Genomic DNA, 13,751 nt, shown 5'->3' on the forward strand with positions numbered 1-13,751 from the left:
TTACATGTAATAAAGCATCAAAACAGATATTAAGTGCCTGTGATCTAAACTTGAGCACTGAAGAGCTACGCAATGCAAAGTTCAGCTATTGCACAAAATACCTAAATGTGGTTTGATTCTTGTTTGCAGCATAATTATCCACAAAGCATTCAGCACCTTGCAAAGTTTCATTGATGGTTGGTTATTTCCTCGGCACTGCATAGAATTGGTATTGTGGCTGTGGTGTGTATTGGTTCTTGCACTTGTATTAGTTTGCAGTGCTTGAAAGAGTGCACCAGTCATCCACGCCTTATTTATTATTTCTGTGCATTACAGGAAGAATGGCAACACCACACAAAAAGTGTGCATTTTTGGAAATCACAGTCACAAACATTGTTTTCTTCAATAATGTTCACGTAAACCATGGTGGTGATTTACTTTGCTGCTACTTTACCATTTTCCATCCTGAACATTTTTCAGTGAAAGCTAGCATTTATCTGGAAAAAGGGCCTTGTAAAAGTTTTACAAATGTCGAGAATTTTATCATGCATCCGGTTGCTTGCGCTTTATGTGGTAAAGTTGTTCGTGGACCTGGTTTTGATTATACTGTATACAAGTTTGCAAATAAGCCGTTGAGGATGCAAAAACAGGGATAGTTCCAAATTCTTTGTTCACCTTTTCCAAAATATTAGAGAATTAATAATAAAATATTATTAATAATAGAATAGTTAGGGAAACTTAGTTGCTCTGGTCTACTTGAACCAAGATTAAATTGACTTAAACTGGTCAGAATTCATTTTAGATGGAATTTGAATTAACCTATAATTCAAATTGAGAGGTTTGAATTTAATAATGAATTTTAGGTGGAATTTCAATCTCAATTTAAAATTGCTACTTAATTAAGTGGACTGTACCCTTATTGTCCAATTCTGCGATCATACCCTAGATTAAATATAATTTTAATGTTTATATTATTCATTCCCCTCATAGCAGACAAACCCAAAGCACACAATGGCTATCAAATAGATATACACCGCCCAAAGGCATTTCACATAAGACCATTGCATCTAACCATCATCTCCGTTGAGGCTCGACTTGGTGACCCTGTGAGTTCGTACTTCTAGGATCTTCAATCTCTGGGAACATAGCTTTAAAAGATTGATTAGTGAGACATTGTCCTTAATATTTTGCCCTTGTAATTAAGCACTCAGTAAATAGAAATTTCTTATCACAATAATACTTCTAGCATATTTAGCAGTCATATATGTAGATGTTCTTCAAAATACTGCAGATGAAATGCATCAACATCATGAGTTTTATGTGAAACAGTTTGAAGAAATAAGTTATATGAATATTTGATTCTGTACTGACTTGGATTTGTTGCTCTTCCTCCACAGTGTCAAATCTGGGGTGGAACATTTTAAAGCAGGACGTCATGTAGATGCTATGAATGAATACAACAAAGCTCTAGAAATTGACAGTAATAATGTTGAAGCTCTTGTGGCTCGTGGTGCTCTGTAAGTACGTGTTAGGTTGTATGCTGTTACATATAAGATCCTGAGGGGACTTGACAGGGTGGATGCTAAGTAGATGTTCCCCTTATGGGGGGCACAGTTTAAAAATTAGGAGAATCCTATTTAAGACTGAGATGAGATTTTTTTTTCTCTGAAGGCTGTTAGTCTGTGGAATTCTTCTCCCCAGAAAGCAGTGGAGGCTGGGTCATTGAATATGTTCAAGACTGAGTTATTTTTTGATTGACAAGTGAGTCAAGGGTTATAGGGATGGGCAGGAAAGTGGAGTTGAGGCCACAATCAGATCAGCCATGATCTTATTGAATGGCGAAGTAGGCTCAATGCACCGAATGGAATGGCCTATTCCTGCTCTAATTCTTCTGTTCTACTGTGTATTGTGTACAACAGCATCTGTTTGCCTGTACTGATCTTAATGCTGTTAAGTCTTTTTAGGTGTCACAGATATAGATCATTTGGTGGTTCAAAGGATAAACATGCCATTCGGTGTTGTGGCAAGTCATGCAGACCATGGAAGTACCATATTTGATCCTTGGTCTGTGCTGAGTTAGCCATCCTCCAATCAGAATAACACTGCAGGAGTTTTGCAATTAGCATTGGTGTCTGTTTTAGAGGGTCTAGGGTTTCTGCTTCTAATTGCTGCTTCATGATTCTTGTTTAAAGTATGTACATGAGTAAAAATTAAATTTTGTTCAGCTGCAATGATTCCTTCCTACAGTTCACTGGCACTTGCTGTTCGTGTTTTTACTTGAATGGCCAGCTGGTTGAAGTGTTGAAAGGCTACCATAAGATGTAGAGCCATACCTCGCATGAATCACCCTCCAAGTGAGGAAGGGTAGGGGTGAAAAGCAAATCACAGTTGTGCATATAGTTTGATTCTAGTATTTCTGTGATGGTGGTGAAACAAATCATTTTGTGAGTGGCATAGAAATTCCCTTCCCAATGTTTACAATTTTTGAAGAATAATTCTTTGATTTATGCATAATGTCGTGTTGCATTTCACTCAAACTTTGATGTCAGGAATTTGCCGTTTAATTTAGAATAATAGTTTTGGTTAAACCCCTGCCAGTAGAATCTACGCTGTGTGGCTCAGATTAATTGCAGAGTCCAAAGAATTAGAAGCGCTCCTCCACATGCCTTTTATTTTTTAAAAACATTACAACTTAAGGGGCAGGAATTTACCATCGGCGAGCGGGGGCGGGGCCCGCTCACCAATGCGTAAAATGACATGGGATGACGTCGGGCTGAACTCCCGATGTCAATCCCTCCCATTTAAATTTTCAGGAAGGCAGGGGTGCAGCAAAATCAGCTGCTTGCCCGCCGACCTGTCAATGGCCAATTGAGGCCATTGACAGATCAATTAAAGTACTTAGTGGACCTGCCAGTCCAACCTTAAGGTTGGCGGGCAGGCCAGGAACCCCGGCAGCAACTAGAAAAAACATGGAACCTCATCCACCGGCAGGATGAGATTTCATGTAGGGTTTTAAAAATTTTAATAAACTTGTTATGGTAATTATGAACATGTCCCAACTCATTGTCACATGAGGGGACATGTAAGGGAATTTTTTTTTCTCTTTTTAATATTGTTGACAGTAGAGGCGATCTCCCTGAGGTTTAGTCTTAGTCTCAGGGAGATGAGTGCGCTCTTTCGTGCGCATGCGCGAAAGAGCATACTCTCAATTTTAGGGATTCCCTCCGCCCGCACAGGGAGCACATAGCGCCTCTGTGCGGACGTCACGGCCTGCCCACGTAAAATGGAGGTGCAGCTGGTTCAGCCCCGCCCACCTGACGAACAGAAAATTCAGCCCAAGGTGTGAGATGAGTGACTAATTCATCAATTTATGCCCATCTACATGGATTTTGTTAACATTTCTTTCCCCTTTTGTTTTAGTTATGCAACAAAAGGAAGTCTAAACAAAGCTATTTCTGACTTTGACTTGGCTTTGGAGACATGCCCAACACATAGGAACGCAAAGAAATATCTCTGTCAAACTCTAGTGGAAAGAGGAGGCCAGTAAGTGCGGAATACATATATGGTTCTATTTAATAAAACAGATTGTGTTCGTCAATTTCTCACTGCATTGTACAGAAGGAGTCAAAATGTAGAGTGCACTTCAGATGATAAGTGAGTTTGATGACAGGGTGGATTAATTTGACTACAGCATAGGCATGTAATTAGTTTCTATTTTAATGTCATACATTCTGTATTTATTTTTTATGTGGTGCTTTGTCTTTATATTATTCATAGTTAAGTAGCAAAAGTTCGGCCACTTCGACAAGCGGAGAAGTGCAATTGGTTCCAGTATATATATGGAAAAGAAATTGGGGTTTACAGTGGCATTATGGTTGAAGGATGTAATTATGGTGAAACAAATTTGCATAGGCGGTTTCTATTATAAATGTGTGTGTATGAATTTATAATGGTAGAAGTTGGTATTGGAAGACATTAAAATTTGAGCATAGAGTTTATTGCATGGTTGAGATTAATAAGTTTTGATTTGACTAGTTAGCATCGGGACTAATTTCTTAACCATTTGTTGGTTGTTGAATCTTTGATATAGAAACCATGGAATCATTTATTAGACCTGTTCTATGCTACTCAGTTTGCTAATGACCTGCTTTCCCATGATTATGTATGCTGTGAAGAACGTTGTAACATTTCTTTGCCTGCAGAGGACAGGTCACAATAAGCAGAGTACTGATCGTACTCAACTAGCCCATGCTTTCAAAACTTGGAACACGTCTAACGTTAGATGTGATTTCATGATTGGACAGCACTTGCTGAACAATCCTGAATGTGCTAAGAATTACACAAACAACTAATTTAAAATTAACAGCTGGGTACGCAACTGGTTCATTTACACTTGCAAGAAGCTATATATATTCATAAGCAAGGACGTGTCCTCTGCAGGCAAAAAGAACATGTCCAGATATTGAGCTCTTTTGAATTAAACAAAGCCCATGGGACAATTGTTCCCTGGTGCATTCTCCACGGCAATGTCTCAACCAATCAGAGTTAACTTGCCAACAAATCATCACCCTTATCACAGTATAATTTGCTGCTCTCTTTGAAATTTGGCATTCCTACATCTGTTATGATGAGTGCAAGATGAAAAGCTTCAACAGCATGTCTGCTTTTTCAGCAATACTCAGGTTCTGTACCATCAAGCAACTAAACTAAATGTTGTACATTGCACTGAGGAAAAACTCACCATGTGGATTCAGTTGGCCACCATAATTGAACTAACTTTACTTGCGTTTTCCCAACAGAGGGAGGGCAGTGGAGAGGGCCATATAACAAAATGATCTTGTAATATACTACACTCCCTCCTGACTTTAAAAAAAACCTTTAAAATGGCACATGTACATAATTTCCCAAAATACAATATGACTAAACCAACATTAGCAATACCTGAAATTTAACAGGTTGGGTTGCATACTTGTCTTCACTGTAATCACAATCAAAACATATAAGACGGATACTGCCAAAGTAATTTACATTTTTAAGAAAAAAATTCCTTAACACCAGTATGTGTTTAATAAAAATATCATAATTTGACAAGGGGTAATGAAAAGAACAATGTTATTATCCTTCCTTCCTATGTACTTTCAGTTAACCTCGCTGCTTTTTCTTTCTGTCTGACTATCTCTTTCAATTTCCAATAATTTGTTCTCTCAACATCTCTGACTGTGTGTCAAATCTGAACTTTGACTTTGGGCTAATATGGAATACTATATTGGAGTAACTAGTCAGTTTCACATCAGTTTTGCATATTGGAATGTGACTTGGAGACTCCATGAATACTTTTTCTGAGATATTAGGCTGCAGCTGCATCAACAATGAAAGTAAGTTGCGAATCTCTGACTTTCATTTCTGTTGTGGGCGATGAAGTTTTGTCTTCAGCCCTATTACTCTCATCATCCATATGCTGTTTTTCTTGCTCTCTGAGAGTAACTCTTGATTTTGCTTGATAACATCAACTTTTGTTTCCACATCTATCTACCTGCATTTGAGGATTTCAATACTCCTGAACTAGCGTTTTTAGATCTACCATGATCTCGACATGGTGCATGGCTGTGACCTGGAGCTTTACCACAAACTGGACTCTTGCCTGTTGTCTGGGTATGACTGATTTGCCCACAAGCATAGCACTTTAACTGGAAACGGGAGCATTTAAATGATTGGAGGCTCCCATGGCAATGGTAGCATTAAATTTCCGACTGTGACACTGTGAACTTGGCTGTCATGACTTGGACCTTGCTGAAATCCAGTGGACCTCCCCTGCTTGCTCAGGAAAAGAACAAGCTTGTAATTTGCAACCATCTGTTTCTGCCATTTCCATGGCTGTGGCCTCATCAAAGGCCTCCTTGCACATCAGTTTATTGCCTTTTGCTCAAAAGCGTGACCTGGGTTTATTGTTCTTTCGGCCTCCTACAAACATGTCTGTAACATTAATTTTCAAGTTCACGCCCCACTTACAATGATGAGAGAGTTCCTTTAATTTGAGAATGTAATCTGCAACAGTTTCACTTGGCAACTGTTTGCTTTCATGGAATGCAACTCTCAATACAATCTCATTCTTTGTTGCACCATAATGAGTTCAGAATCTCATTAATTTCAGAATAGTGCATAGCACTGGGTCTCACAGGCAACATTGGTTGGACTGCACCTCAAGAGCATTTGGCCCCATCACAATGAGAAAAACTTTTATTTTATCCTCATCTCCTATTTTTTTTGCTTTCAGCCAAATATGTAACCTTCATTAGTAATTACATCGGTTCTTTTGTCTGAGTTGAATTCCCCACCTTGTCCCCAAATATGCCTTCAGTGCAATTTTTCAATTACATGCTGTTGTTATGACAGCCAGTGTTAATTGCTGCACAAACCAAATCCCAGAGGGAAACTTGGCTTACAGTCACAACCTTTTTTGTATTCTGATAACGAGAAGACGTACCAATCTCAGCAGTAAGAGGTCCAGTAACACTTCTGGGGATTTAAAAAAGGTTAAAGTAAAAGTTTTATTAACAAAAAATAAAAGAAAACTTAAGCAGACAGTTACACAATTAAGGCTAGTCTTACAAAACATTCCCCCAAAAACACACTACTTGGTCAAGCCCAAAGTAACTACTTTCCAGGCAGCACTCCCTTATAGATGTTTAAATATGAAATCCAGTAATATTACACAAGGTAAACTGTTGTAGTTTCAGTAAAGGTGTACCACATGACCTTTACCCTCTTCCACCCTGGTGGAATCCACTTCAGAATAAAACTGCTTGCTGAAGCCCAAGTCTTTTCTGGGTTGACTGGATGGTGATTCAAACTGCATCCTCTCCCAGCAGAATTCCAGCCATCTCTAGCTCTCCAGCTCAACAATGAAAACCTAGCTATCCACAATAACTCTCATATGTCTTTTTTCCCTTTCATCTCAGTCCCATTGTCCTCACACCCCTTTGAAACTCAAACTCTTCCAAATATAAAATCTTTCATGTTTCTATCTTGTCTTTGCTTTTGGTTCAAGTAGACATGAACTTCTTGTTTACGTATGCAACTACTGCAAGTTGTAAACATCTTTCTTGATAACTCTGACTCCCCTTTGATATTTAAACAATCTCTTGACTTATCTAAAAATGCAAATGTTATATCTAACCTAAACCCCCAGACAACTTGACTTCTATCAAACTCTGCCCAGCTGAATTAAATCACTCTCTCCCCATCCCTCTCCCCCACTCTCTCCCCATCCCTCTCCCCATCCCTCTCCCCATCCCTCTCCCCATCCCTCTCCCCCACTCTCTCCCCCTCTCTCTCCCCCTCTCTCTCCCCCTCTCTCTCCCCCGCTCTCTCCCCCGCTCTCTCCCCCGCTCTCTCCCCCGCTCTCTGCCCCGCTCTCTGCCCCGCTCTCTGCCCCGCTCTCTGCCCCGCTCTCTGCCCCGCTCTCTGCCCCGCTCTCTGCCCCGCTCTCTGCCCCGCTCTCTGCCCCGCTCTCTGCCCCGCTCTCCCCCACTCTCTCACTCGCATTCAGCCTTTTTTTTTTTTACAGAATAACACGATATTCTCCAAAATATTAAAAAGAAACATCCATTCTTAGACTGTGCTGACTCACTGTACCCAGAGTGACCAGCCCTAGCTGAGCAAAAAAAAAGGAGCACTTTGCCATGTAGGAAAAAAATTGGCCTGCTGAGACTCCAAAATCTGGGACAAATAGCATCCTGGGAAGGCCTGATCTGGGACGTGGGACAAAAGGCTGAATTATGGGACAGTCCCAGAAAATTCAGGATGGTTGGTCACGCTTGCTGTACCTGAACATGATGTACACATGGTGTAATCTTTTAAATTGTCCAAGTTTCCTCAATCAACTTTAGGAGTTCCAAAAATGTGTCACAATATTCTTTAGTCCTTAATTTCTCAAATGAAATGCAAAAGAAAATTCCTTCCCAGCGTCATCACCATCTTTCCGTTGTGTATTGCACTGAGGGAAAGCTCATCATGTAGATTCACAGTAGGCAGGCATTTTTGAACTAACTTTATTTACACCTCCCAAACAGAGAGGCAGCAGAGAGGGCAATATAACAACATTCTCAGAACTTGCAATACACTGCAACAAACTTGTATGGTGGAGGGGAAATTAAAGGAGTCATTTTGAGCTGGCTAAGTGGACTTGTATCCACTTATGTTCAGGACTAGCTGTGATTAGGAGTTATGTTCGGAATGGATGTTGTGCAAATCAACATTTGGAGTTATGATATTAGTTATCCCAGTGACCTCCAAAGTAATTTCAGAATCTCTGCAATGGCTGAGTAATGATAGAATGAAGTTTAGTTTGCTATGGTGTCTTTGGTTGGAGCTTCTGATTTAATGGTTATGCCTTGCTCACTGTCACTCGTAACTTGTTCAGTGTTGACTGAAATTCTGTATTCTGGAAAGGATTTGAATGTGATCACTTTCTGATGGCTCTTAAAAATCTTTTAACAGGTTAGAAGAAGAAGAAAAGTTGACAAATGCTGAGAATTGCTATAAGAAAGCATTGAAGCTGGATGAGACTTTCGGTGAAGCAGAGGAAGCTTTACAGAAATTAAGAAAACACATGCAGGTGATTTACTGGGTTCAGTATTTGGCTTAAACAATTTTGTTACTGTTTGATATGTGCCTCACTCATTCAGTAGAGATCTACAGGATGTTTCACCTTATTAACTAGAAGAAATGACCCATTTATGTGTGATGTTCCCATGTGTTGATGCATTCTAATGTGGACTGGTGGGATATGGGTTGCAGGCCTATGACGTACCACATGGTGAACTCCAGACCACCTCCTGGGCCATCCGTGGAGGTGAGTTTTCACTAAGCAGTAAAGGAATGCAATACTATATTAGTCAGTTTTATACTTGAGCAGTTCTTCATGACTATCTTTGATTCCGAATTTTTTTGGAAAGGATGTTGTGTAATCAACTCTATGTATGCGACCCAAATCATCAAAGTCAGTGATGTTGAGCTGTGGAGACTGCATTCAAGTTTTCTGAAAGACTCAGTCCAAAAAAGAATGAGTGTGCCTCATTTTGGGGAGAAGTAATTTTTTTTCATTTAAAGAAGTGCATTATTTCAGGTTATAATCTCACAAAATGGCCATTCCTTTGAGACCCCAATAGCTCCTTGTTGATTTTCATAATCCTCATTAGGCACTCTACCTTGTTACTAAAACTTATCTTGACTTTGGAATTTTTTGTTACTCCGTCCTTCCATTGTTGGGAATTGTGATCCAAATATGAAACTTGGCAATTTAAAAAGTTTTCTTCAAGGCTATTCTCTCTGAGCTTCTCTGGAGTTTTCTATTCAAAATACTGTCCTTCCCCACTGTCTGAATTAGAGATATCTATGGTCACAAATCAAACTAATTGTCATTGAATAGCCATAATGAAAATAAAATACTGCTGATGCTGGAAATCTGAAATAAAAACAGAAGATGCTGGGAAAACTCTGGTCTCGCAGCATTTGTGGAGAGAGAAATATAATTAATGTAAAACAAATTGCTGCTCTTAAATCAGGAATGAATAGTTTCTACCTTCCTTTTTTAATGCAGCAATTTGACTTTAAAACCTGTGGGGATTTTTTTGTAATTCAGCTGAAATTGGGATGTTAATGACCAAATTCTGATCTAAACTCGCGCTTAGCAATAAATCTCTGGAAAAGAAATGGAAATTGGATTCTTAGAGATTAGCACATTTTCTTCTTTCATATTGAAAACTTAAAATTGTTTTGTGTTGTACTTTAGACTCTTAGAACATAAGATATTCTCAAACCTACTATAAACTTAAGTAGGTGCTGCTTATTGCATTAATACTGTAGAACTAAGGTTTTTGGAACATTTTTTTCAAGGGTCTGCAACATAATATTTTAAAATAATTGCGATGTAGCTGAAGAATTAAGATTTTAAGGGAACTGGATCTACTCTCCAGGATGGGAATTTTGGAGTTTCATTGTTTATTTTATAGCGTACAAATCTTCAGGTGTTGCTGCACAACATTTTATTTGTGATCCAACTATCAATTTGGGGGGGAGGTTGACATTCCTGACCTTGATAAATGTGAGTAGCTCAGAGAGGGCAAATTTGAAAACAAGTGATAATTCCCCAGGTGGTTGGCTCAAATGCATGGCCTCAGAGTAAAGTGCCTGCAGTGCTCTTAGTCATGCGGAGCAGGAACACTAAAAGGAATTCAGAAAAAATTTCTATTTTGGCAGGAGAAATGTAATCAGACACAATCAATGTGATCATTTTGTCAGTGTTTGTATGTATGTTTTATAGTGTCTTGAAGTTGACAAGTTTTGCATGTTTTCGTGTTAAATGCATCTGAAGATCTATTGAAATGATTTTTTAAATCAGAAGTTATTTGAAGATTGAACCAATCAGCTTCATAAAATGGAGATCTCACTTTGTGTGACATTTCCACTTTAAATCTCTGCTGTACCATTACAGGTAAATTTCACATCTGTCAAAGCACTAGTGATGTGCATGAGATGTTTAGATGTTTAATCTCCTGCAACATCTTAATAGGCCATCCTTTAAGAGCTAAAAAAAATGTTTTTAAGATTTTAGATAGCCTTCCGACCCTCTACTATCCAGCTAGGTGCTCCCTTTTCAGAAGTATATTTCCAGGTTGTTCAGGGTATGGTTCTAAGACTAGTCCAGTCCTCAAATGTTGCAAAGCCCCTTTATTGCCACTCTCACACACGTTCCGCCATTGGAAATGTTACTTTTAATGTTGTGCATGAAATTTCTTTAATGGAGTCAGTGAAAACACAAAACAGATTTCCATATTTTGCACTATTGCCAACATTTCTGCTACAATTATTGGCAGGATGAACTTAACAAAACCTTTTAGCTTAATTTTATATGAGCTGTTTTCAGTTTGATAACCAGCGCTGGCTAAGAATTTTCTTGCATTACTGATTTTTTTTTCCTTGTTTTGTTTTTGTGTGCATTTTCTTTCTGGGGCCTTGGCTGCTGAAATTCATACCACACCTGACCTGAACTGGATTCTGCTGCACAATCCTGGTTTGTACTTTGGTCATTGGGGAACAACTGGTGATGTACGGTGACTTTGGTGGTTTGTTTTAAAAACAAAACATATATTTTGGTAAATTGTGCAAAACCTTTGTTTGAATTGATCATAATTAAATTTGCGAATATTCAATAATTCCCTTGCTTTGCTATTTTTGTGATTTTAACCTTGTGCTTTATTATTTCCATTTTCTTTGGATTGCCATTTTGGTCATCCATGTATTTTCTTGTTTTGGTTACTACATGCTGATACGTTGTTCTTTGCTTTTTCTACTGTATAATGTTAAACGTCCTCATTTGTACTGTTGTTTTCTTACCCGTAATTTGTTCCTGAATTGTTTTTCCTTCTAATTTAATTTTTTCTATTTGTCTATCACTGCATTAATTGAATTTAATGTGTCCTTTCATTGCCACTTGTGTTTTCTGCCGATTATTGACAAATTATAACTAAATTATACAATTCTTATACAATATATATTTGGTTATTCTGAATATGACTAATCTTTAATCTTTTAAAACTGGTAATGTGACACGGTTTTCTGGATACAAATGTGATCAATGGTGTTGCTGACTGAAAACTAAATCTAATTTTTGCCGCAATTTCATGATGACTGGGTATAAAAGAAATCACTTGAAAAGAAAGAAAAAGAAACTAGAGAAGAGGAGAAAACAATCGAGGTGTCAAGTGCAGAGAAATTGCGTAAGCTGTTAAAAGAAGAAAAGAGGTAATATTCTAAACTGAGAGTAGATGTGCAGTTGTATGATGCCATGCGAGAAAATGAGGTAAACTGATGCTTCTCTGGATCGAGAAAGGTGGATTTAAAATCTATGAAATACTTACTTTGGCTGGTATTTTCAAGTTACTTAACTTAGTATCTGCCCATTCACAATGATAATTCAAGTTATGTTTAGTGAAGTTGAATATAAACATGAAAGTCACTACATTTAACATCCATATAGCCGAGATCAAAAGATTGGATTTTGTAGCAGATACTGGTTGTGTTTGCAAATTGGTAATCCTACCTTTGGTCTTCCTTGCAACTCTTTGAAGTCCAAAATACTACTACTTAGTTTATTTTAAAAGGAACAAATCTAAGAGGTTCAATTTACTGCTTACGCTTGTGTCACTTATTTTTAAAAGTACACTTGGAATGGGTTACGGTAAGCCCTCACTTAAATTTGTGGTTGAATTCCTGAAAATCACAACATTAAGTAAAACATAGGCTCCTGTAGGAATCAATGTTGAAACTGGGGCCAGATTCTGAAGGACCTTGCTTATTAGAAAAAAACATTAAAACATTGTAGCCTATAATTATTTTACATTGCTCAATGAAATAATGTTTAAAATACTTTTTTCTATTTTTAAATTTATCTTTCTACTTACAGTACCTCCTGCTCACTGCTGAATCTGTTTCCTGAATAACCCACTCCCAGATCTTCCTGGTTGCTGCAGATCCTCTGACTTGCATCCTCTCACTGCTTCCCTCTGCTGGATCTGTGTTCCGGTTCCCGTTCAAGATCCAGATCCGCTCTGGGGCTGTGAACATGATGGTGCAGAAGTGCTGAGCTGGGACTGTTATAATCTATATTTTTTTTTCTTAAATGCCCCCTCTCGTTGCTTCTCTCTCCTGAACCCTTATTGTGAGCGAGAGCTCTGGAGATGAGTGGTGAGGCAGAAGGAGCAGCTTCTACAGTCTTTTTTAAAAAAAACATCAATTGTAACAGCACCAGGTTGGCTCTTGTGCATCATCTGGACCTGCATTTGCACAAACCCAGAGTTCCAGCTTCAGATCGGATCTTGAATGGGAACGTAGGTTTATGAGAGGGAAGCGGTGAGAGGGCGAGTCAGGTAGAGGGTGGATTGGGCATGGGGAGCGGCAGCAAGTCGGAGGGTCAGAGAGCGGGAGAGGCTGCTCCAGAATGGCGCCAATTGGGCCACATGGGAAATGATGTTAAAATGAATCTCAAGACATTCGACGAGATTACAGGCCACGTTAACGTACCAATGTTAAAGTGAAACAACATTAAATGGAGCAATGTTAAACGGGGACTTGCTGTATTTACGAACATACAAAAAAGGAGCAGAAGTAGGCCATTTGGCCCCTTAAGCCTGCTCCACCATTCATTAAGATCATGGTTGATCGGTTTGTGTTTCGAACTCCACGTTCTGATCTACCCCCAATAACCTTTGATTCCCATGCCTAACAAGAATCTTTCTAAAACAAAAACAGAATTACCTGGAAAAACTCAGCAGGTCTGGCAGCATCGGCGGAGAAGAAAAGAGTTGACATTTCGAGTCCTCATGACCCTTCGACAGAACTTTCTACCTCTGCCTTAAAAATATTCAGTGACCTATCTCCACCATCTTCTGAGACGAGTGTTCCAAAATTGCACAACCCTCTGAGAGAAAAAAAATTCTCGTCATCTTTGTAATAAAAGGGCAACCCCTAATTTTAAAATAGTGTCCTCTAGTTCTGGCCTCCCCCACAAGAGGAAGCATCCTTTCCACGTCCACCTTGTCAATACCGTTCAGGATCTTATATACTCTAATCAAGTCACCCCTCTCTGTACTAAACTCTGTACTAAGCCCAGTCTGTCTAACCTTTCCTCATAAGACAACCCACTCACTTCAGGTATCAATCTAGTAAACCTCCACTGAACCGCCTCCAACACATTTACATCCTTCTTTAAA

General features: G+C 38.9%; 1 protein-coding gene across 5 annotated transcripts in view; it reads left to right on the forward strand.

The window, feature by feature from the left end:
* The window catches only part of ttc14 (tetratricopeptide repeat domain 14), a 40,284-nt gene that overhangs the window by 19,148 nt on the left and 7,385 nt on the right, over window positions 1-13,751 (forward strand). For 2 of the 5 annotated variants that reach the window (XM_041215884.1, XM_041215874.1), the window contains exons 8-11: window positions 1,377-1,496; window positions 3,400-3,522; window positions 8,479-8,596; window positions 11,684-11,784. In XM_041215884.1, coding sequence (XP_041071818.1) covers window positions 1,377-1,496; window positions 3,400-3,522; window positions 8,479-8,596; window positions 11,684-11,784 — 462 coding nt within the window. The other 3 variants (XM_041215902.1, XM_041215894.1, XM_041215912.1) reach the window with 3 other exon arrangements.

Source organism: Carcharodon carcharias, chromosome 2, assembly GCF_017639515.1.
Source record: "Carcharodon carcharias isolate sCarCar2 chromosome 2, sCarCar2.pri, whole genome shotgun sequence".
Classification (NCBI taxonomy): domain Eukaryota; kingdom Metazoa; phylum Chordata; class Chondrichthyes; order Lamniformes; family Lamnidae; genus Carcharodon; species Carcharodon carcharias.